A 23,924-nucleotide genomic window follows, 5' to 3' on the forward strand; every position below is an offset into this window, starting at 1 on the left:
AAATAAAATTATACATGAAAATAACATTAAATCGCCAAAAGAATGAAAAAAATAATTGAAAATTGGAAATGGAAATAAAACCGATAAAAAGCAAATAACTTGAAATTTTAAATTTAAAGACAGTTATGCATATAGATTTAAAGGATGTAACAGTTTGAGCACACTTCAGACCTTCAGGTAACTTGTTCCAGAGGTGAGGAGCACCTGCTTGGTTCTTGTTCTTGGAACGTACAGCAGACCAGTTCCGGACAACCTCAGGGGTCTAGATACATCATAGGGGTCAAAGAAATCAAGCATGTATTTTGGTCCAAGGCCATTAAAGTGCCTATGACAGTAAAAAACATGTTTATTTCATATTTCACGCAGTATTTTATGCTTCTGAATGAAATGGACCGCTTGGATGGATGTGTGTGGAAGCAATCGATATATTTATTCAAATTTTTGGAATCCCACGTCATGTAAATGAGTGACTTCCTGGATTGACGAAGATTGCGAATGTGTTATCAGTGGGATAATCATCTTCATATACAGCTAATACTACAGTATGCAGAACGAGTGCAGATTTAGCTGATTATTTCTGTTTTTTTTGCATCACACCAGCCCAATGTGCTGCAGGCTTTTGTTGCTGCACCAGGGAGAAGCGTGAGAGCCTTTTTGGGTTTCAAAAAGTTACCGTTTACAGCTGATAAAGGCCAAAACAAGTCCGACAAATGAGTAAGTTCGGTTTTAATAAGGAGGTGGCTTGCGGGTGACAATGCTCCTTGTCCACCGAGAGGGCCACTCAGCCGACGACCGGCTTGTCACACACTATGATCACTTCCACCCCCTCGGTCCTATTTGGGTGCCCGCCGAGAATGCGCTTTCTTCGGCTTGGCCATGAGCAGCCAAGCCCCCTGCTTCGATGTCGGACGGTTTGCCCACAGAGAACGGCCTATTTTCTGCATTCATTCCCGCCGACAAGCACTACCAGCCCGCCGTGGCCACAGCAGAATGACCCTTTTCCTCCGTCTCCGAAGCAGGGAAATGACAAAAGCAGGACTAACTCCGGTGGCATAAAATAGCGTTTGGGAGAGGAAGAAGTCGGCAGTTTTTACCATAATGCTGTAATTTTGCCCTGTCGTACTGAATAAATGCATTCTTAATATTTCATATTCCATTTAGACCATTTTGGTCATACCATTTATTTAGCAATTGGGGAAAAATACTTAGATAAAAGATCGTATTTTCCTCGTTCTGAATCTTCCCCCTCAATGGACTGAATTCTAAACAGATGAAATTGTGACCCTGCCCACGTCATCATCCATTGGGGGACGCTAGAGCGGCGTAATGACAGGCGGGTCTAAACGGCAGATTAAAAGACTAATTTTTCGTCATCTGCGCTTTGCCAAATTGTTGTATATAGTCAAATCATCTCAAAATATGATTTTAATACACATAATAATGCTATTTAAGATGTTTTTATCCTGTCACATGCACTTTAAGTGTAGGTAGAGTGCCTGTCCACTCATCAGTAGTCAAGTAATGTTCGGGTGTGTGGATGTAATGGTGTTTCTCTAATGGTAGGTTGGGTGTTTGGACATATACCAGTATGTGCACCAAAAGGAGAAGAAGAAGAATGATTAATTCAGATTAGCAAAAATAGCAGCTAAAAAAGGAATGCATTAGAAACGGGAGTTGACAAACTACTACTCACCTCTGGTGTCTTGATGGGAATCGCTCTAAGTCAGGCTGTGTGAAATTCAGCTGTGTGAACTACTACACAAGTGACCTTTATGATAAAACCATCCATCTGTCCATCCATTTTCAATTGTGCTTGTCCTCATTAGGGTCGCCGGGGAGTTAGTGCCTATTCCAGTTGGATTTGGGTCTATTGTAGCTATCTCACAGGCTTCACATAAGAAATTATATGATAAAAAGTTTACAAAATTCCAATGAATTAGATGACATTTAAATATGTGCATAAATTATGAAAAAAAAAAAAAATCATACATTTTTAATTTTAGATTTTAAAACATAAATTTACATTACACAAAGTTTTTTTTCTTTATGCTTGAGTTCACAAGTAGAAAAACAGTTTCTTGCCCCAAGCCATGAAAAAACACTTTTCTGTGAAATGCATACACTTTAATTAGCATGCGCGTTTTCGTTCTCGATTTCTGCTTTCATTCAACAAGTTACTAGAGGAAGTCAGTTTTTTTTTTTTCTTTCCTAACCCTCAACATTTCCCCTCCAGTTTGTAGAATTTCTCAAAATGTTCCGTTTGTTTGGCTGAAAGGAAAATCACAGAAAAATCACCATAAGGGCTGCTTTGCATTTTTAATTAAGAAACTAACATATGAATATATTTGCATATTATTGAGTTGCAGATTAAATCATGCATACATAATTAGCGTGCAGCAGCGTGCATGCGTTCGCCTCCCTCTACCTCAGCTCTGTGCTTACTGAGTTTTCCGATGGATGCCACACACGCACACAAACACTTTATTGAGACTCTCAAAGACTCACTTCACAGACACACGTAACCGCCCTCTCCAAACACTTTATGTACTCTATTCCACTCTGTACAGTTTATGTTTCCAGAAATATTAACATCTGATTTTCTCCTTTAAAACTGAGACCTATGTTGATTATAAAGTTGATTACAGTGGCACAAGAAGCTAAATAAAATCATATTTTAGTTATTCATTCTCTTTATCCTGTACAGTGGAAAAACAAATGTTTATAATTTCCCATTTAGACATTTTTCTGCCACCAATTAAAATCATCCAATGGAAAAACAATTATTTATTTGTATTATCCTCATAATTCTTCTACTAGTGTGCACTCTTAATTACCTAACAATCTCATGTTTGTACAGTATTTTATGTGTCTTTAATTAAAGAACTCTTATTTATAACTTCAGAGAGAACCTCATTAGCATGCTGTATTTCTTGTGACATTCTGACAGCTACAGTGAACCTATTAGAGTCACCAAGTTGCATGCATGCATAACTCTTCAACTCAGCAACTGATTTTCACAAAACTTTGTTCAAGTAGTATGGACCATAGACAATTTGATTTTGTTTATGTTAGATTTGAATGCAAAGGAACATTTCTTAAACATTACATCATTGTCAAAACCAATCAACACAAGATTGCTGGCTTTAGCAGGACCTACTGGTACATAGAGAACATTTGAGTTTGGCTTCGCCCTCTTATTCATGTTTGTTTGTGTTGATTTGGTTGCAAAAGCTTACTGTAATTTCTGGACTGCTGGTGTGGTTTATAATCAGGTGCGCTACCTGATTATAAGCCGCACCGGCCACAATTCACATATATGCCGTACCTGACTATAAGCCGCAGGTGTCCATATCTTAAAGCATGGATGTCCAAACCTGTCCTCAAGGGCCGCTGTGGGTCCTGGTTTTTGTTCCTACCAATCGAACACAGACAGTTTAGCCAATGAAGTTTGTGCTAAAACAAGCAGCACCTGACTGCAATCAACTTATTACACTTTGAGACACCAGATTGGTGAAAAGATGTCGTCTTGTTGTGTAGGAACGAAATCCAGCACCCACTGCGGCCCTATGTGGAATAGTTTGGACACCACTGTCTTAAAGGGTATGACAACACCTGGGGAAATGCTAATATTCCATCATTTATTCATAAACGCATGCCTTTTGGATTCATATCATGCCACTTTGTGTAATTACACACATCGCAACACCAAGAAAATGATAGAAATTTGGATCGATTGTCAAGCTAAAAGGACCCGCCCCCGAGATCCCGGAAATCTAGCATATTGTGTGCGTGACGTCACGGTAAGGAAACAACCGGCTCAGTGCTTAGTACTGAATGGCGGCGATGATGGCGGACAATTTTGTTTCTAGTTGCAGCGATGAATCCGAAGTAACGAACGTTCTTCTAATGGTGACGAGGAGAGTTATGAACCTTTCTTTGGTGTTTTGGGTTATCAATTTGAGCCCAAACGAAAGCCATTGCAGCCTAATGAAAGGATCATTGAGGGGAGCAATCACACTGATGACACATCGGCAACATATCTTGTGGGAAACACCGAATGGTTTGTTTTGCATTTCTTTTTGTGAAGCTGATACACCGTGACGGCAAAATAATGTAATGTATAGAATAATTATCATTTATTTTGCTATCATAGGTTTTCGCTCTACCAGCAGACACAAATATGAATGGGATTATATGATTTGTTCTGTATATTTTATGAGTGATCATTTATACATGTGTCCAGTCCTATATCCAATGCGTGATATGTTTTTATTATAAAAGAGTACTCACTCTGGCCATTTCGAACTTGGCTGCTCCGCTCCTTTGGTTAGCCTGGGGTGGTCTCATCTGAACCAGTCATGTCCTCTTTCTTGATATCTCGGGATATTTAGGTGACTGCGCGAGTATGGTGGGCACCGCATCTGCTTTCATCAGCAATTTCTTAGCAAAACCTGATTTCATTTGTCCATAGTTCGAAAAGCTTTCAGGTGTAAAATGTGCACCACACAAAACCGTGCCGGAGGCCAGGTCTGCAAAATTAGCCCTCATAGCACGGACAAACTTTACTCAATGTCTGCGTAGTCCAGCTCTTTTTCTGGCGTTCGGGAACTCCAGGGTACTACATTGCGACAAATGGCAATTTGTAGACCACATAGCATGACAGGTTTGAACCATTTTAACGATTTTTTGATAAAACACGAACGCAACTCTCTCGTCAATAAACAACGATGGCACCTGCCTCGACCTTTCGTTTCCTTGTTATGACGTCTCCACCCCATTCGGCTGTTTCCAGAATACTTTCGGAAATGTTCGTAATTTTCGATCTATTTTCTTTAATTGCTCATGAATGTGATTTTTTTTTTTGTTAACTTTATTAATATTTGTTATCTTGCCACATAACGGTTCTATTGATATCTCACAGCCCCTTTGTGTTTTAATACCTTTTAACATTGGATATTTACAAAGATGTTACATAAAAATATTTGAGTGATCAAAAATAATATTTATTAACCAGATAAACATGCATCAACGTCACCAACTTACGTTGTCTGAACGCTTCAAAGCAAACTTTGAAAAAAACAGGTCACTAAATTTGCAACAATATTTACCTTGCCTTCTAAATTGGAAGTGGATGAAATCATCTTAAAAACAGTTAACAGCTAGCATTAGCCCTTATATGGCAACTTTGTTGTAGCATACTGTGGCAATAAAGTTGTTCCGTTTGAAAACAGCCAATAACGCTAGCATCAGGTTCTCTTGTAGCAAATAGTGGATGCCCATCCAATGAAAATTGTTCTTTTGTAGCAGCATATATTGTCAGATGTGCCATATTCATCTATAAAATCCTGAATTTTTGAGTAAGTCTGACGAGCTTTTGGCAAGCTTTATTAGAAAGCCATTCTAATTTTCATTTGGAAAGCCATTCTTTTAACATATGTCTAATTATCCATTTTTTGTTATTTTTAACAGGAGAATATGAAGCTTGTTTGTAAAAAAAAAAAATAAATAAATAAATAAATAAAAAATACATAAATAAGCCACTTTTTTATAAAAACCGCAGGAAAGAAAAAAGAGAAAAGATAAATAAATAGCGGCTTATAGTCCGAAAAATGCGGTAGTGTACATTAAATCCTCATTCACCCTTTCGGACCTAAGTACGCTGCTGTAGGACATGACACGTTTGTGTTTCTAAACCAATAAATACACAGCAATTAGTTGCTATTGCCACATCTGGGAGATGATTGGACGAAATTGTACCCATTGAAATGAAGTCATGAGGTTTAGCACGGCCTCTTTGCTATTTTTGGCTCTTTAAAATGGCTGTCAAAACATGATTTCAAAAAGGCAAACATAAGTGCTTATTATCAAAAAATCATATGTATGCATATTAAAAATAATCAATAAAAGCATTAAATACCACCCCCTACTCCCAAAAAAAGATTTTGTTCTGCTGTTTTAGTAGAGTGAAAATCAGCAATGATTTTTATTTATTTTTTGCACAGCAGAAATAATGCAGGTCTGAAGGGGTTAACTAATTAAAGCATCACAATCGTTTTTTGTATGTTTGTTTGTTTGTTTGTTTTTAAAAGGGTTGTTACTGGGTTCATAAAACACATTTATTTATATAAATATATATAAATTATATATATATTTCCAAGTGAGTTAAAAGACATTGAAGTTACAAATGACCAAGAGTTCTGTGATGAGTTGACCTTGACAAGGAAGTGGGACCCTGACAGAAAATGACAGATTTGTAGAACTACTTGTTGAAATTTAATAATCAAAAAAACAGCAATGCTGTTTCCTAGGAAACTTGGAGGTCAGTTTTTTGGAGCATTACGCAACAAGAAAGGACAGGGAGAGGTGGACTGAATATAGATGAAAGTGAGACAAAAATATGGAAACTCCAAAAACACTGTCTTTAGTGTGTGATTGTCTTAGCAATAAGTCACTGAACACATACCATAAGTTAATAAAGCTGTAAGTTATGATAACACACAATTACATTTTCAATATGTTAAGGAAGAGATGGAAACGAAGCTTGGAGGACGTGTGGTCTTCCCGCGATGCTGTGGTCGTTGGGTTGCGTATTGATGTCTGTGGTTAGGGCATTGTCAGTCCAATTAGTGCTGCAACAATTAATCAATGAATTAGGTATATTATTGGAAAAAAGCTGCTTCGATGATTCGTTTAATTAGAGTGGCATAGTAATGGTTTGTTTTGAAAGTATTGCATGTAGTTTTATTGATTTGGAAAGATACACTGCTCTCTGGTGGCAACAGTGAATATGACATAACTCGTCTTGGCTGAATCCCGCTGCTCCATGTTCAGGCCAACATTAGGCTTCAAGTTTTTGTTTGAGCTTAAATGTTTGTTTATGCATTTGTAATTTAGTTTCAAGGAATATTTAGATTTTTTTTTTGATTTTTTTTTTTTTTTTTGTGGAAATGTGTTTGAAGGATTTGTTAAGAGAAAAAAAAAGAACAAAAAGTTAGGATTTTATAGCATTTAAGCTGAAGATTTATGCCATGCAAAATTATTACGATCTACTGAAATTGTACATCAATTTGACTAAGTAGACATTTAGACTTTTTTGTTCTTTTACAGCTACATACGTACTTGCATTAAACTTTCTTACTGTTACAGCATCCTGTCTCCCTATCAGCCTCCCTCTCTCTGCACCAGCAGCAATATAACTCCATCTCTATAGCAACGCACAAATGCAAGCAGAATGAGTATCTCTCTCTTACACACAACACACACACAAAACTTAGCCACCTGGCTTAGCTTAGTGGTAGGTAACAGAAAACAGTCATTTCTGTGATTTTTTTTAGGACAGCTGTCTTGCTGCTTCACTCTTCTCCTCCCACTGCTCCTTCCTACGAAGTGAACTGATCAGGGTTTATTGATGCGGACCATCCCCCTTTTTTCTTGATAGCAGTTGCTGCTGTTGTAGCCGCAAACTCTTTGTGTTCGTTCACATATTTTGTCTTCAAATCTTTTATCACGTTCGAGGGATTAAAACTGGCCGATTTAACTCCACCTCTCAAAACTTTCAGACCGCAAATCTTGCATGCAGCCATTGTACTCGACGGAGTTTCTATGCTGAAATATTCCCAGCCCACCGACATTTTCTTCTCCTGGTTTGTTTTTCCTCCGTATGAAAAAGCTGCCCCGGCATTGGTTAAGGGCGGCTATTGGCCTGCTCACATTGATCTGGAGCTGGTCAATAGCGATAGCTGCTTGTCATGCAAATTGATCACATGACATCACACAACACAGAGTGTAGTGAGTGTCAGGAGAAAGAAGGCTGAGTTCAAGTGTGATAAATTACCGGTAAATAGTATCGGCGATACCACCATTTTAGTGCCGGATCGGCCACCCCGCCCATACTGGTATCGGTATCAGTGCATCATTACTATTTATTAAGGCTTTAGCGTAGGTCTTTAAGCTGTGGAATGAATTAACTGAATTATAATGTATTCATATGGGAAAATTCCACTCGACATACGGCCATTTCGATTTACAAACCGGTTCATAGAACAAATTAAATTCGTATGTAGAGGTACCACTGTACATCCCTAGAATATAACTACAAAACTGCATTCTGATCTGTCCATGAATAATGGAGGAGTAGAAATTTTAATTCGTGTTCTAACCATGAAGAAGAAGAAAGTGAGTGATTTTTTGAGCCCTCCCTCTTAGCAGTTTAAAAAAAAACTGCAGTATTGTGTGGTAAACTGGCTTTGTTTGCTCAGTATTTCCAAATTGTGTGCTCATGAAAGGCAAGTGTCACCTACTCAAAAATGAATGTGCTGATTGTGTGCCATAACAAAATTAAAATTAATTTAGAATTCTGAATTCAAATTAGTGAGACAATGTGAAAAATATATTGGGGTCAATTGTCTAACTAATACATTTCGTTTTCATTCCAGTTTTTCAATGCCATGATTCCATTTAAAGAATGCAATTTTTAAAATCCGACTAGATTAACTTATTTTTTTTTTTTTTTTTTTTTTTTTTTTTTTGTGGCACACACATAGTCTTCATAATGTATTGAGGGGTCAGATCGGTCATGCGCTGCGCCTCATATTCAAGTCGGGGGCCGCCAACATCAAGAGGAGCTATTCACAAACACAAGCATGCAGCGATCTAATGCCGGATTTCTTTACTAAAATAAATGCTAACACATTTTTTTTTTGCTTATAACCAAGAATCGAGACTGTTTTACTTCCATATCTGGAAAGAAATTCGGGGATTTAAGCATTTATTCACAAGAATTTTCACCAGAAAAGCTCTGATTACATCAGGCGGTTGCTAACAACATTTACGAATAGACTAGCATTGTACTTCGACATATATTATTTACGTAAAATAAATGCTAACTGCACGGTTTTTTTTTTTGCTTTTAATGAAAAATCAAGACTGTTTCACGTCCATATCTACGTTTTTTTTTTTTTACGTAAAATAAATGTTAACTGCACTTTTTTTTTTTAACTACTTTTTTTTTTTTTTTTTTTTTTTAATTTAACGAAGAATTGAGACTGTTTCACGTCCATATCTATAAAAAATTTGGGGATTTAAGCATTTATTCACAAGAATTTTCACCGAAAAAGCTCTGTTTACAACAGGTGGCCGCTAGCTACATTCACTAACAGACTAGCATTGTACTTCGACATATATTATTTACGTAAATAAATGATAACTGCACGTTTTTTTTTTTTTTTTGCTTTTAATGAAAAATCAAGACTGTTTCACGTCCATATCTATAAAGAATTCGGGGATTTAAGCATTTATTCACAAGAATATTCACAGAAAAAGCTCTGTTTACATCAGGCGGCCGCTAGCTACATTCACTAACAGACTAGCAATGTACTTCGACATATTTACGTAAAATAAATGCTAACTGCACTTTTTTTTTTTGCTTTTAATGAAAAATCGAGACTGTTTCACGTCCATATCTATAAAGAATTTGGGGATTTAAGCATTTATTTACAAGAATATTCACCGAAAAAGCTCTGTTTACATCAGTCGGCCGCTGGCTACATTCACTAACAGACTAGCGTTGTACTTCGACATATTTACGTAAAATAAATGTTAACTGCAGTTTTTTTTTAATTTAACGAAGAATTAAGACTGTTTCACGTCCATATCTATAAAGAATTTGTGGATTTAAACATTTATTTACAAGAATATTCACCAAAAAAGCTCTGTTTACATCAGGCGGCCGCTGGCTACATTCACTAACAGACTAGCATTGTACTTCAACATATTTACATAAAATAAATGCTAACTGCATGGTTTTTTTGCTTTTAATGAAGAATCGAGACTGTTTTACGTCCATATCTATAAAGAATTCAGGGATTTAAGCATTTATTCACAAGAATTTTCAACGAAAAAAGCTTGTCGTCTGTGATTCCCCTTGGTCAGCTTTGGCGACCTCGCCAACAATGCAGGCCCCCTATTTATCGGCCCCGCGCCCCGTGTCCCGTCAATACATTATGAAGTCTATCACACACATTACAACCTCTACTTTTGCTCTGAGCAAGGAAAGTTCAGAGCGGTGTGTTTGTCTTTGTGTGTCAGTGTCTGCAAGTCCTGGGACACTAGAGAAAAACAACAAAGAAAAAAAGAGTGAGATATCGGCGACTGAGACTCAATAAGTAGGAAAATCCCTTCTGCGTGAAATCAGGATGAAATGTGAGATAATTCAATATGGGATTACCCGCCATTTTACTACCAAAGAGCAGAGGGAGGAGAAAGGGGAGGAAGCGTGAGCAGTTGGGGGCAAAATGAACCAATGGCGAAGCAAGTGGAAGATGCTGAAATTAGAAGGAATAAGGAAAATGACAGAATATAAGAGGAAGTAGTGGAATATCAAATACAGGTGCATGTTGAGGAATTTTAGGATCAAAAGTGGAGGGTTAGGAAGGGAAGGGTGTGACAAAGCAGGGGAATAAATAAGCATTTGAAGGGATGGTGCATAGGCCGACAGAAAGGGTTTGAGGAGAGCTTACTTCTGTTTGACTGTTCTGTTAGCTTTTCCCCATCCTCCTCTTTTTTTTTTTTTTTTTTTTTTTTTTTTTTAATTTCCCCTCTTTCAAACGACTACATTCTTCCCGTATTGTCGTATCGGTCTCCTTTCCATCCACCTTGTCATGTTTTTTTCTCCTTGTTGGTCTCATTAATCTCTTCTCCTTCCCCTACATTTTCCCCGACTCAGTTACTGTAAAATGTTTTTCTCCATCTCTTACCATCAATGACATTTTCCCCCTCATCATTATTTCTTTTGTAAGGCTCCTTCTCTTTAAATTGCTGTTTTCCCAATGTTGTTTCACTTTCTCACTTTCATTCCTCATCCATTTTTCCATCCATTTTTTCCCTCTTTGCTGTTGTTCTGCATCTTCTTTTTCACGTTTCGCCATCTTCCTCACTCACTGCAGGCTTGTTGACCAAGGAGCAGTTGGACAAAATTGAAAATGTTTCTTCTTATTTTCCCTCAACCGGTTCACTTTTTTTATTTGGTTCCTATATACTTTTCCCCTTGATCTTCATTCCTCCCTCCCTCCATTTCTCTCTTCATTTCCCATTCAGTCTGGTTGGGTACAATGCTGGGAGGCTGCCAGTACTGCAGACAGATGGTCCACTTATTAGATGTGCATCAGCCCTCCCTCCCCTTCCTGCAGCTCGCTTTTTAATCAAATTAAAGCCAAAGGAAGAGCGGGGAGCGATAGAGAGCGTGAGTGACATAGAAGGAGAGCAAGAGGGTTTTGGGAGGTCTGCTAGCTAGTTTTGGAAGTCTACTATTTGCTTTCCTAGGATGAGTGATGATAATAGTCAAATTAAATTTAGGGAGGCGAAAATGCTGTCTTGGCTGTGTCGGTGATTGCAAATACATATACATCTGTCCTTTGTATGTCTTCAATTTTGACTTACGTTGATTTTTTTTCACATCTATGGTTTGTAAATCTCAAAATTCTCCATTTAGAACCTGTCTAATGTAGGTGAACACATTATGGGTAACGTCAAAAGTGATGCCATCAGCATTATGAAAGCCTGGGAGGAGACTGATATATAAATCGGTGCCACGTAATGGGATTTGGATTACATGGGTCTCCTTTGGGAAAGGTGATATTAAAAATGTTTAAATTAAGCCATAAGAAATGGCATCATAGGATACATTGATTTTACAACTTGATGCATATATAGCGTAGGTAGCAAGCATCTGCTGCTTTAATTTAGTCCATCTTTTCATATTTGAGCAAGTCCCTGAAGCTTGATGCGAAATCAGTGCATCTGATGCACATATCAGCTTCTCAGAGGCATTTGGAATGAAACGGGAAATGATTGGACATGAAAAAAAAAAAAGTTAATTATATCAATACCAAGAAAAGAGAGCATGTGTCTATGGTTAATTGCACCAATTTAAAAGGGCATTTTCATTGGCAATTGACTTGATATCGATTATATAACGAGAATCCTGAATTTCCAAAACTAACAAATGAGATGTGTAGACATGCAATGAGCAAAGAATTGATTTTTTGGGGGATGAGTTAGTGTGATTAGTGCCATAACAAAAACTATATGGGTAGGTGAAGGAAAAAAATTAATTATTTTATTTATTAATTTATTTATTTGATAGAGACATTGCACATTAATGAATATCTATTTAGACACATCTAAAAGAGGTAAAAATGCCAGATTATAGCAAAAATGCTAATTTACAACCGCAGTCCATAGGCAGGTAACGGAATAGAAAGACACTAGCAATCATAAGAGAGAACAAGAGGTTTATAATAAAATGTAGTGCAGTACAATAAATTACTAAGAATGTTAGTGGTTACAGGACTGGTTTACTTTCAACCAATTAAGTTTAAAGGTTTGCAATGAAGGACACTCGCCATCAGGGAGTGTCCTTCATTGCAAACCTTTAAACTTTAGACTGTTCAAGATCTTAGTGGCCTTTACAGAGATAGAGTTTTGACCAAAGGCTGTTTTTCTGAGTGGTACCTCACAGTCCCCTCTAGAGTAGGCCCAGGTCGTGAGGCTGCTGTTTTTTGTTTTTTTTAAGTACAACATGCCAGGCTTTGTACATCAGACAAGTCATTTTAAATGTTTTTAAATTGCCAAGACTCAATAATTTTACTTTTTAAAAATATGTTACAAAGGTTTCTGGCAAAGACCTTGAATGATTTTTAGAGTGATTCTATGGTATTGATTGTATTTACACCTGCCAGTTGCCCATATGTAATGCAATATTCAATGAGTGATAATTAGTAAAATAAGTATCTGAAAAGAACAAATCCCTAGGAAAATAATTAACCAGAACCATGGAAGAAAAATGATAAGCAATACAAGATGTTGGTAAAATTATTCTTTTTAAATATGCGTAAAAAGTTCCAAGGAAAGACGAAAGGCAAGTGAAAAGGATGAAATTGATATAGTGAGAGTGGATAAAATTAGGGGAAAATGTAGAATGTGGATTTGGACTATAATTAATTCATCCATGAGGGGGCACTTCAATCATTTGAAGTTTTAAAACAAAACCATGAATTGGTTTCTGACGATTTTTTCAGTTATTTACAGGCCAGGCACGATATAAATCATCAAAAAGTTGTTGCTGAAGGTTTTTTTTTAAAACAAATATTTATGTCTAATGAAATCCATTCACCCAGCAAGAATCCTCTCTAATTTAAACAATATATTCTGTACTGGTGGGTAAACGGAGGGAGCACACACTATCTGAAAGAAGAATGGGAAGAAGAAGGGGTGATTATTATTACAGAAGAAGAATGGACAGATATATGTCACACACAATGAATTACGACTGGGTCAAACAGATGGCGTGAATTTTGTTGGAAGAAAATAATGAGGTTTTTTGTTAGACCGGTCCAGAAAAACTATCAAGGGATGGGAGATGCATGTTGGAGATGCAGCAATAGTAGAGCCAACCATTTCCATATAATCCGGGAATGTGTGGTTATACAAAAATACTGGTTGGACATTCATTACCTTCTACAATTTACCATCAACGTCACTTTCCGAGTTACTCAGAGAAGTTGCGAGCCGGTTGGATAGTAATGAAAGGCTTTTTGTGTTTTTGATGACATGCTTTTTAGAATTTTACCCAACAGTTAGCTGGGATAGGCTCCAGCAACTCCGCGACCCTCGTGAGGACAAAGCGGCATGGAAAATGAATGAATGAATGAGTTCATCAACGCTACCAAATGCTAGCATAGCTAGCCAGAGTCCACGATCCAATCAACCAATCACTTAACTGACTCCGCCTTATGTATTTGATTGACAGCACACGCTTCATTGTACTGGAAAAATGACATTATGAAATAAAAAGGCAATTGTGGGAAAAAAAGACATAATGAAAAAAATGGCTTTGTGAAAAACGTTATTTATCTTGGAAAATCTGTGCTGAAAAACGACAATATGAAATACAAAAGGCTATTGTGGAAAAAGGCATTATGAAGTATAAATACTTTGTGAAAAACACCTTTTATCTTTTTAAATCTTCTTTATAATGTTACCGTATTAAACAATTTAAGGGCCATATTACACAATGTGTCTGTTATTTAGCAAAGGGTATCTATTTCAAAATGTTGTTTTTATTTGTTTAATTTGGACCCTTTTGGGGTTCCATAGTAAGTGGCTCAAACCTGAAAGACCAACAACAGATTACTGGATTGACGTCGTTATAGAGATTTTCATCATGGAGAGGACTTAAACTTCAACTGTACGTTTTTCTCGATGTGATCCAAATGGACAGAATATCTTAATCCTGTGTGAAATCATTTTAATTAATATATGCCCATACACAATGATTTCCATTTTTTTGTAATAAGTATAGCGTTGAATAGGTTCCCTGCTCCTCGGTTTTGTTAATTGTTTTCATTTCTATGTAAAAAGGTAAAGCAATAGAACATTGTATTTGGGGGGGGGGGGGGGGGGTCAAAGGAGGAAGGAACAATGTGCTTTTCAATAAGAATAGTCGAGATAGACCGATTATTGGTCGGGCCGCTTATCGGCACCGATATTTGGAAATTTGACGTGGATTGGTATCGGCCTTTTTTTTTTTTTTTTTCTTTTATCTGAGCGGCCGATATGAAAAAAATCTGTTGAAAATTAGGTTATCTAAGCTCAGATGAAACCTCTCTCTCCTGCCTGCTGTCTCACACACCTCCTCTGATTGGTTAAATGGTAATGGTAAATGGAGTTACACTTGTATTGCTCTTTTCAAGCTTTTTAAGGCCCTCAAAGCTATTCACAGTGTATATCCTCATATATCTACTGGTGACGCAGCACCAGGAGCAACTTGGGATTTAGTTTCTTGCTCAAGGATACTTAGACGAAGTCATCAGGGCTTTCTTTTCTGTGGAATAAAATCAGAGAGCTATTTATTTAACATTTTATTCAACTTTTTATAACGGATATTTCGAGATGTCTGTAGGAAATTTAGGCACTTCTGAAGCTATTATTTTCTATTAGTGTGATAAAATAAACATGCTTTAGTCATTTCAATGAAGTTCAGTTTGTATTATTTAATTTTCAACGCCAATGTTTACACTCCATAAATCTGTTATCAGCCCCTCTAGCTGCTAATAATTGGTATCGGTCAAGGGCATACAGTGTATCACAAAAGTGAGTACACCTCTCACATTTTTGCAGATATATATCTTTTCATGGGACAACATTGACAAAATGACACTTTGACACAATGAAAAGTAGTCCGTGTAGAGCTTATATAATAGAGTTAATTTATTTTCCCCTCAAAATAACTTAAAATATAGCCATTAATACCTAAACCCCTGGCAACAAAAGTCAGTACACCCCTATGAAAAATTGCACATCCCTAAATGTCCAAATTGAGTACTGCTCGTCATTTTCCCTCCAAAATGTCACATGACTCGTTACAGGAGTGCTGCAAAGATTGAAGAGGTGGGGTGGTCATTCCCACCACCATGCTTGACTGTAGGCATGACACACTTATCTTTGTACTCCTCACCTGGTCACCGCCACACATGCTTGAGACCGGTGGAACCAAACAAATTAATCTTCGTCTCATCAGACCATAGGACATGGTTCCAGTAATCCATGTGCTTTGTTGACATGTCTTCTGCAAACTGTTTACGGGCTTTCTTGTGTACCGTTTTCAGAAGAGGCTTCCTCTTAGGGTGACAGCCATGCACACCAATTTGATGTAAAGTACGGCGTATGGTCTGAGCACTAACAGGCTGACCCCCACCTCTTCAATCTATGCAGCAATGCTGACAGCACTCCTGTAATGAGTCACATGACATTTTGGAGGGAAAATGACAAGCAGTACTAAATTAGGACATTTAGGGATGTACAATTTTTCATAGGGGGTGTTCTCACATTTGTTGCCAGAGGTTTAGATATTAATGGCTATATTTTGAGTTATTATGAGGGGGAAATAAATTAACTCTGTTATATAAGCTGCACACAGACTACTTTTTATTGTTTCAAAGTTTCATTTTGTCAGTGTTGTCCCATTTTTAACTTTTAAGCAACCTCATTTGCATATAATAATGAGATCCGTTATATGGGTAATTTGTGTAATTTTGTCTTCCTAAATGCTGTAAGGATAGAATTTACCCTACGATTATTAGGTGAATTATTTTCATTATGTTAAGACTTACATTTACCTGTTTTCAATTGCTGAATGTGCTGGTCCATTTTTCCCTTCAAATGCACATTTGATTGGCTGACGACTTGCATTTATTTAAAATGTATTTATTTATTTTCTACATTATTTATCTTAAAATATTTTTATTTGCAGTGTATGCAGATTTTTTTTCAGATAATTATACATTAATCATAGTCCAGGTAAAAAGTGTGTACAGTATGTACAGGATGTTAATATAATTTATAATATTAATGTGATATATAATAATATATAATATTGCAATTTAAATTTGCTAATAAAATCCAGATATTTATTCTGGAAGTTTTCAAAATGTTTCTAGTAGTTTTTGAAAACAACAGTTTGAATCGAGCGGTCTATCCCCTGACCAATGCACATGAAATTTAGTATAAGTCAATACAGATTTATTTTGCATTGATCATTTAGCCTATCAATTAATTAGGTTCATATTCGTGAGAAATGTAGCCCTGACCCCTGTTCACCCAGTCTGTTTGGTCTTATTAATGTCCCGTGCCCAGCAAAAAATTGTACATGCAGGTTATGCTATTCTACCGTCCCTAACAATGTTGAGACCAAACCTACGCCCCTGGTATAGGTATTGGTAGGGTGATCAAACGTCGTCTTTTGCCTGGACAAGTCCTCTTTTCACGTCGTGTCCTCATCGTCCGGCCGCGTTTAATAAATTCTTGAAAATGTCCGGTTTTCACGATTTTTCACGGGACCAATTTGAAGAGAATCTCTCTGGGTGGTGGGTTGTCAGCACCTGCCTGCATTGACGTGGCTCCTGTTAGTAGGGGAGAAAGAGTAGTTCTTCTTCATGTTTTTGGTCGGCAGTTTACCCCTTGTATCATGGGGCATTACCGCCATCTACTGGGTTGACGGTTTGGCAAGAGGTCAAGCAGTTACAGACTACAATAAGGAGTAGTTCTAAGACACCTTTCTGTAAGTTTATCTCCTGTTAATGTCGATCATGTGTCTTCTGCTGTATATTGGTTTATAAGTGCAGTATATTGTATTAGTCTTGGATTAATTGTTCTGCGTTCGTGTGTTTGGTTGAATGTTACTTTTATATTCTAAGTAGTTGTGTTCCAAATTGACACAGAGGAGTATTTCTTCACAATTAGCGTGTGCTGAAATTGACACTTTGCACAGAATACGACAGTACTGCTGCCTGTGACGTGCTCCCAGATCACCTGCCCAGTTGTTAAGCGTTTTTTACAATAAATACGTATATAATGGCAACTGGTGACTTTTCTCGGAGCATTGTACTGGTGTGATCTGTAAAATCCCGTTTGGTGTCGCATCGTTGCACTGCCGATGATTGTAAACTTTTATAGCAAAGTTTATAGCCTCGGCTCCCGGTACTCGCTAATGGAAAATGTAGTTTTGAACTGCTGCGTTTGGAAACATACTGGTTGAATAGTTTGTCAGTTTATTTTGGTTATTGAAAACACTCAGGTGACTTGAAGTTCCGCTCTGAGACCCCCAGTTTGGCCAACTTTCAGAATTGTCCGATATGCATGTGTGATACATCATCGGAAAGCTTGCAATCTCAATTTTCTGGCGGAAGAAAAAAATTTGAACAGGAGGGCATTTAAAAAAAAAAAAAATGTAAACAGGAAAACCCTATCTGGAGTTGAGGGCACACGAGAGCAGAATTACAGACGCCTTGACTTTAACAAGATATTATCGCGTACTTACCTTGTTTCGATCAAAAAACTCCATGTAGCATGTATCACCGAGTGCCAAGACACAGCTGTGAATGGCCACAGCTGGATTTATTTGGGATTTTATGGGTGAAACATATATATAACGAGGGTCGCGATGCAGAAATCGCAGACATCAAGGAGTAGTCGAGATTTTCTTTTTCATATATCTACCCTTTTAAAGTTTTTTTTTTTTTTCGTTTCAAATTTTCTTTATTTGAATCCATTGTTTGTCATCTAACATATCGGCGAAAATGCGACAGTAACAAAAAAAATACAATTAAGTGATAGTTATGAGGTAGATATCCGTGACATTTTTACAGACGCCATTTTTTTCATTGTGACATAATTTGTTTAAAAGTTTAAAATATGCGAGTGAATAATATTTTAAAGTCGTTTTTTTTTAAACAAAATATTAGACATCAATTAATGATTCTAAGCTAAAAATGACAGACATTTTGAATAATAATTATTTACCTTCTTTTTATTGCTGCATTGAAACAAAAGCGGTTGCGTGATGTCTGTAAACGGGGGTTTCCAGGGTAAAACGGACAAATTAAAAATAGTTCGGGGGCTTAATGCACCATGAATCTGCTATTGCAGCATATAGACATATTGTTCTATCAAACACAACAGTTCTTTTTGCTTAAAATACTGCAGTTTCTTTTAAAGAGGGGTGCAAGAGCAGAAACTGCTTTTTCAGTCTTGTCTGTGTTTTCCGCCAGATAGATATCATGTATATACTAGGGCTGTCAAACGATTCAAATTTTTAATCGAGTTAATTACAGCTTAAAAATTAATTAATCGTAATTAAACGCAATTCAAACCATCTATAAAATATGCCATATTTTTCTGTAAATTATTGTTGGAATGGAAAGATAAGACACAAGACGGATATATACATTCAACATACGGTACATAAGTACTGAATTTGTTTATTATAACAATAAATCAACAAGAAGGCATTAACATTATTGACATTCTCTTAAAGCGATACATGGATAGAAAGACTTGTAGTTCTTAAAAGATAAATGTTAGTACAAGTTATAGAAATTTTGTATTAAAACCCCTCTTAATGTTTTCGTTTGATTAAAATTTGTAAAATTTTCAATCAAAAAATAAACTAGTAGCTCGCCATTGTTGATGTCAATAATTACACCATGTTCACTCATGGTACTAACCCATAAAATCAGTTGGACCCAAGTGCCAGCAAAGGGTGCCAAAAAACAAGAAACAAGCGGACATTACACTGTACTGTCATTTTAATCTGTTTGAGCGGGGCATGTGCGTTAATTGCGTCAAATATTTTAACGTGATTAATTTAAAAATTTAATTACCGCCCGTTAACGCGATAATTTTGACAGCCCTAGTATATACATAATATAATAAAAATATATATGGAAACACAGCACTGGTTTGCTTACTATAATCCATGACTGCACTAATGTTAGTTACTTTATATTATAAAAAAATATATATAGAAACACAGCACTGGCTTGCTTACTATAATCCATGACTGCACTAATGTTAGTTACTTTATATTATAAAAAATATATATGGAAACACAGCACCGGCTTGCTTACTATAATCCATGACAGCACTAATGTTAGTTACTTTATATTATAAACTATTATTGTGTATATACATATAGTAGTATACTATAAAATTAAAACTATTTATTTGATTTTTGTTACTATGACTATGGGTGCCTTTTATAATATAATAATTGTGGTAATATTTCAGTGTGCCCTCTGCTTTATCTATTTACAGGTTCAAACAAACAAAAGTTGAACAGTTTTTCCCCTCCCCCAAAAATGCGGAATGCACACCAGAAAGAGCATCTGAACTCACACAAAGTATTCTGAAAATGATTGTCCGGATCATGAGGCCCATTGCAATTCATTTTAACATTTAGAGCAATATAGAAAAGAGTAAGAATTGTTTTGACTCTTGTTAAAAAGGTGAAGTCACAGTGTGTCCGTTTACATTTTTTTTGCACTAGTTAATGCCAGCAGCATTTGACCTCATTCTTTGTGATTATATCAATAATCACATCACATTATGTTATTTGTTTATACGTTAATAAAGAATAGCGGTGTTCCAAAATGTTAGTTGTGAATTAATAAGCTTCAATAAAAATTTCATTATTAAATTAGTAAAATAATAATAATAATAATAATAATAACAACAATAAATCTATATTAGATAAGTCGACAAATCGTAAAAATAGTCGGCTGACTAATTGGGAGGAAATAAAAGTCAAGTATCTCGAGTCCAGGCAGAGTGTCCTCTTTTTTTTTTTTTTTAATCAAAATATGGTCACCCTAGGTATTGGTCAATCTCTAAAAATAGTAAATTTATAAAAAGAATGTGAATTTGGGTGGCAAACGGAGTAAAATACGAAGGAAATGATAGAGAAAGGGATGTGTCAGAAAATGATGAGAGGAAGAGATGAGGGAAGAGAGAGAGATACTGGAGGAGTGGAAAAAGTGAACGGCCCAGTTCAAAGGCGGCGTGCGCGAGTGGTGGAGTGTGTGTGTGTTGGTGGTGATGGGTGGGTGCGGGGGGTGGCGTTAAGGTGGAGAGGTGCTTTCCAGATTTCGCTGTGGAAAGTTAAGAGAGTCAGGCAACTGCCCGCGTGCCCCCGTGTATCTGCGTGCGCGTCCACGTGTACGCCGCATTTCTCCCGCTCCCCTTTCCGTCCGCGTGCGCGCGCGACGAATGAGAAGGAGGGGTGGAAGGAGGCTCGCTGGAGTGGATGGAGTGGTGGCGGCAGAGAGGAGGGGCACTCAACGCTCGCTCTCCCTGCCCATTTTGCATATTCCACGCGCCTCGGCTCGGCCATATGGGAAAATGCAACTGAAGGAATTGTCGGCCGAAAAAAAAGCGCGCAGGCAGGGACACGCGAGCGGAGCGGAAAAGAGTTTGACATCATAAGAGAACGACAAAAGTTAGAAGGTTGGAAGGAGAAGGCGATCAAGGACGAGTTAAGAAAATAAAATCTATACGAGGCGCAAACGGGAAAGAAACACAGAGCGAAGGGGAGAAGTCGAACGTTTCTTCTTTCTGCGGAGGACAGGAACGATGTATTGTGCGTACACCATCCCGGGGATGACAGGCAGCTCACTGATGTACTACTACAATGGCAAGGCGGTAAGGACTCTTCTCTTTTTTTAAATTTCTATATGAGCATCTGGGAGGCAAAGCGAGGTGTGAATGTGAAGTGTGAGTTCACGCTCCAACTTCGAGCGCGTCAAGGTGCGACACTCACTTCTTTCTGGCCCTCTGTGTTATTGGCATTCAAGTGTGCGTGCGCGCGTGCCACTGTGTGTGCGTGACAGAGAAGGTATGGGACAGAACACGTAATATAGCGTGCGTGCGTTTCCCTTGGTCATTTAGCAGTTTTGCGTGTCAAGCTCGCAAAACTCTTCACCAAAATAATCCAGCAATTTATTTTCCTCCTCTCGGGCTCCATCACTTATTTCAAATTATCTAAATGGACGCACGCATCTAAATAGATAAGAGCCTTAAAGATTGCTGTCAAATGTGTATTATTTTCTCGCTTGTGTGTGTTTTTTCCCCTCAATTGTCTTTTGGTAAAATTGTTTCTTGCGTGTATTCAATTATCATACATTAAATTCAATTATAATTGCCAAGGGATTTCATATTACATTGTTGTATTGTCCTAATATTGCAATTGAATTATGCCTTAATGTGTAGCAAAATAACTTTCATTTTTCTCTATTATTATTGTCATTATTATTATTATTGTCAATTATTGCTTGCCTTTTAAACTTGTTTTCCAAGTAAGCACAGACTGAAAAAAAATGTAAATGTAAATAATTTCACCGTTTTCAAAAAAATCCTTTTAAATAATAAGTTATTAGGTGTTCGAACTCTCGTGAACCTGTCAGGTTTACCCCTTGACCCTCACCCATAAAACAGTGGCAAGTGGGAGGGGGCAGACATAAGAAACAGGGCGCAAATTGAGGGGAAACTAAGAGAAATTTCACGGATTTTCTCGAATAGAGCAGTGATGTCTGCCAAGCTGCAAGGTGTAAATTAAGATGGAAGGTGGTAATTTTCTACAGATTCACCTGTCAGGGAAGTTCTTTTTTTGTCTATAGCTGTCTGTATTTTGTGGCACTTACTGCCTCTTTTCAAGAAAAAAAAATGCTTGGTTGTAAAAGCACTTTGAGGACCTTTCAAGTTTTTGTAAAGAGTTATATTTGTAAATTGGATTTGATTTGAAATGTTTGCATACATAATTCTAATGCCCAGAATCCTACATCACTAATACAATTCTAATGTGGATGGAGATTTTTCCTTGGTAGAAAAAGACAACGTATTTCCATATTTGATCATTTTTAAAAAAAAAAAAAATGCCATGTGTCGATAATTATTTTGTAATATTCTTTACCATGCAGCCGCATGACATTGATTATAGTAGCACACTCGTATTATATTCAGGTGGACTATTTTTCTTGACATTTTAAATAAATGTGTTTATTATTTCCATAAGCGTGTTAAACTAGAGAGGTTGACTTCAGTGTGGTTCTACAAAGCTTCTGTTGTATGAGCACTCACCAACACTCAGCCTCTGTATGCTTGACGCCTGGCAGGTCTTCGGGCCTCCATCGAGCATTCACTTCTTACAGTCAGCTATGGGCCACAGTTGCCCAAGATGCATGCATTCTATACCAACTTTTTCCCTTATAGCTCCCAGCATCCTTTTTATCTCACCGGTTTCTCTCGGATACAGAGCTCTCCAACTCAGCGCTGCCACAGGGCTCGGTGTGGCAGCGCTTTGTTTGGTGGCTGGCTGTCTGATGGCACATTGTGCCGATGGTCTTGATCCAGTGCCAAGCTCCTTTCTATCCACACTTTCCCCCCCTGTCTCACTCTCTCTGTCTGTATCACAGCTTGTTTACACTCCATGTCTGTTGGCAGAAAGAGAAACACGAATCAGAGAGAGAAACACTCTGATAACCAAATGTTGTTTGTCTTCTTGTGTCCTGTATTTGGAGGTTTTCGCAAGGCCGAGTTTGGGTTTTGGGCACAGCGTGTGGAGACTACTCTGTAGTCTGTGTGTTGTGTAGCAGAGGTCGTAGGGAGGGAGTGGGCCAGAGTTGTCGGGGGGTTGAGAGAAGAGACAGAAATGCCTGGACGGATGTGCTGCAGCAGCCGCGAGCCAGGCCCACAGAGACCAAAGAGTGAAGGGCTAGAACTAGGGCTTTGGCTTGGGAGCTGCTATGGGGGAGGAGAGGCCGGGAGAAGAGGAGGGTGAGGGCCGAGGCCTGCACTTCGGTTAGCGGCTGTCAGCTCGCTAACTTAAGCTCCAGCAGCTTAATGAGGCAGCAGAAAGCCTGGATAAAACAAAAGGCCTCATTTAAAACCGGGCCGGCCGGCCAGCTATTGTTATGCTAACACAACATTTGAATATTCAGTAAGTTTTAATTAGGAGGGTCCCGAAGCAGCCTGCCAAAATCCTCCAGTCCGCTGTCACTGCACAGTTACAGCAAAAACACACTTTTAACACTTTCACTCACCGTGTTTCACGCCTGCATTTAATTTACTGCAGTCATTGCTTATTGGTTGTCTGTTGTTGTTGTTTTTTAAACACCATTTAGAAATATATTTTATTAGTGTGCCTTCAGTTTTCTTGATGACCTGTAGAAATTACTAATAGAAACTAAAAAGGTATATGTTTTGCTGATTAATCCTTAGTCAACCATCCTGATGTGCTACATACGTTCTACAATAAGTATATTAATTGAGTTACAGATATTAACAAATATACAGTGATCCCTCTCTACTTCGCGCTTCAAACTTCGCAACTTCAGTCTGTCCATCGTGGATTTTTTTCAATTAAAAAATTAATAAATTAAAACAATGTTTTATGTTAAGATAAATGCATGTATTAATGCATGTACAAATCATTGTTTTCTTATGTATATATATATCTCATTCATATAATAATTATGACATTTTCAGTGCTAAAAAACATTTATAAAAATCAACATCCATCCATCCATCCATCCATC

The 23,924-nt window shown here is 37.4% G+C and overlaps 1 protein-coding gene across 7 annotated transcripts in view; it reads left to right on the forward strand.

Annotated features, from left to right (window-relative positions):
- LOC130905156 (transcription factor 4-like) overlaps positions 1 to 23,924 on the forward strand; it is a 356,325-nt gene that overhangs the window by 212,928 nt on the left and 119,473 nt on the right. The window contains exon 1 of one of the 7 annotated variants that reach the window (XM_057818272.1): positions 20,680 to 21,033. The exons of 5 other annotated variants lie outside the window; for them this stretch is intronic. In XM_057818272.1, coding sequence (XP_057674255.1) covers positions 20,965 to 21,033 — 69 coding nt within the window. In that variant the 5' untranslated portion in view covers positions 20,680 to 20,964. Of the gene's footprint in view, positions 1 to 20,679; positions 21,034 to 23,924 lie in introns of those variants that run through there. One more of the 7 variants, XM_057818274.1, reaches the window with a different exon arrangement.

This window comes from Corythoichthys intestinalis, chromosome 17, assembly GCF_030265065.1.
Source record: "Corythoichthys intestinalis isolate RoL2023-P3 chromosome 17, ASM3026506v1, whole genome shotgun sequence".
Lineage (NCBI taxonomy): Eukaryota > Metazoa > Chordata > Actinopteri > Syngnathiformes > Syngnathidae > Corythoichthys > Corythoichthys intestinalis.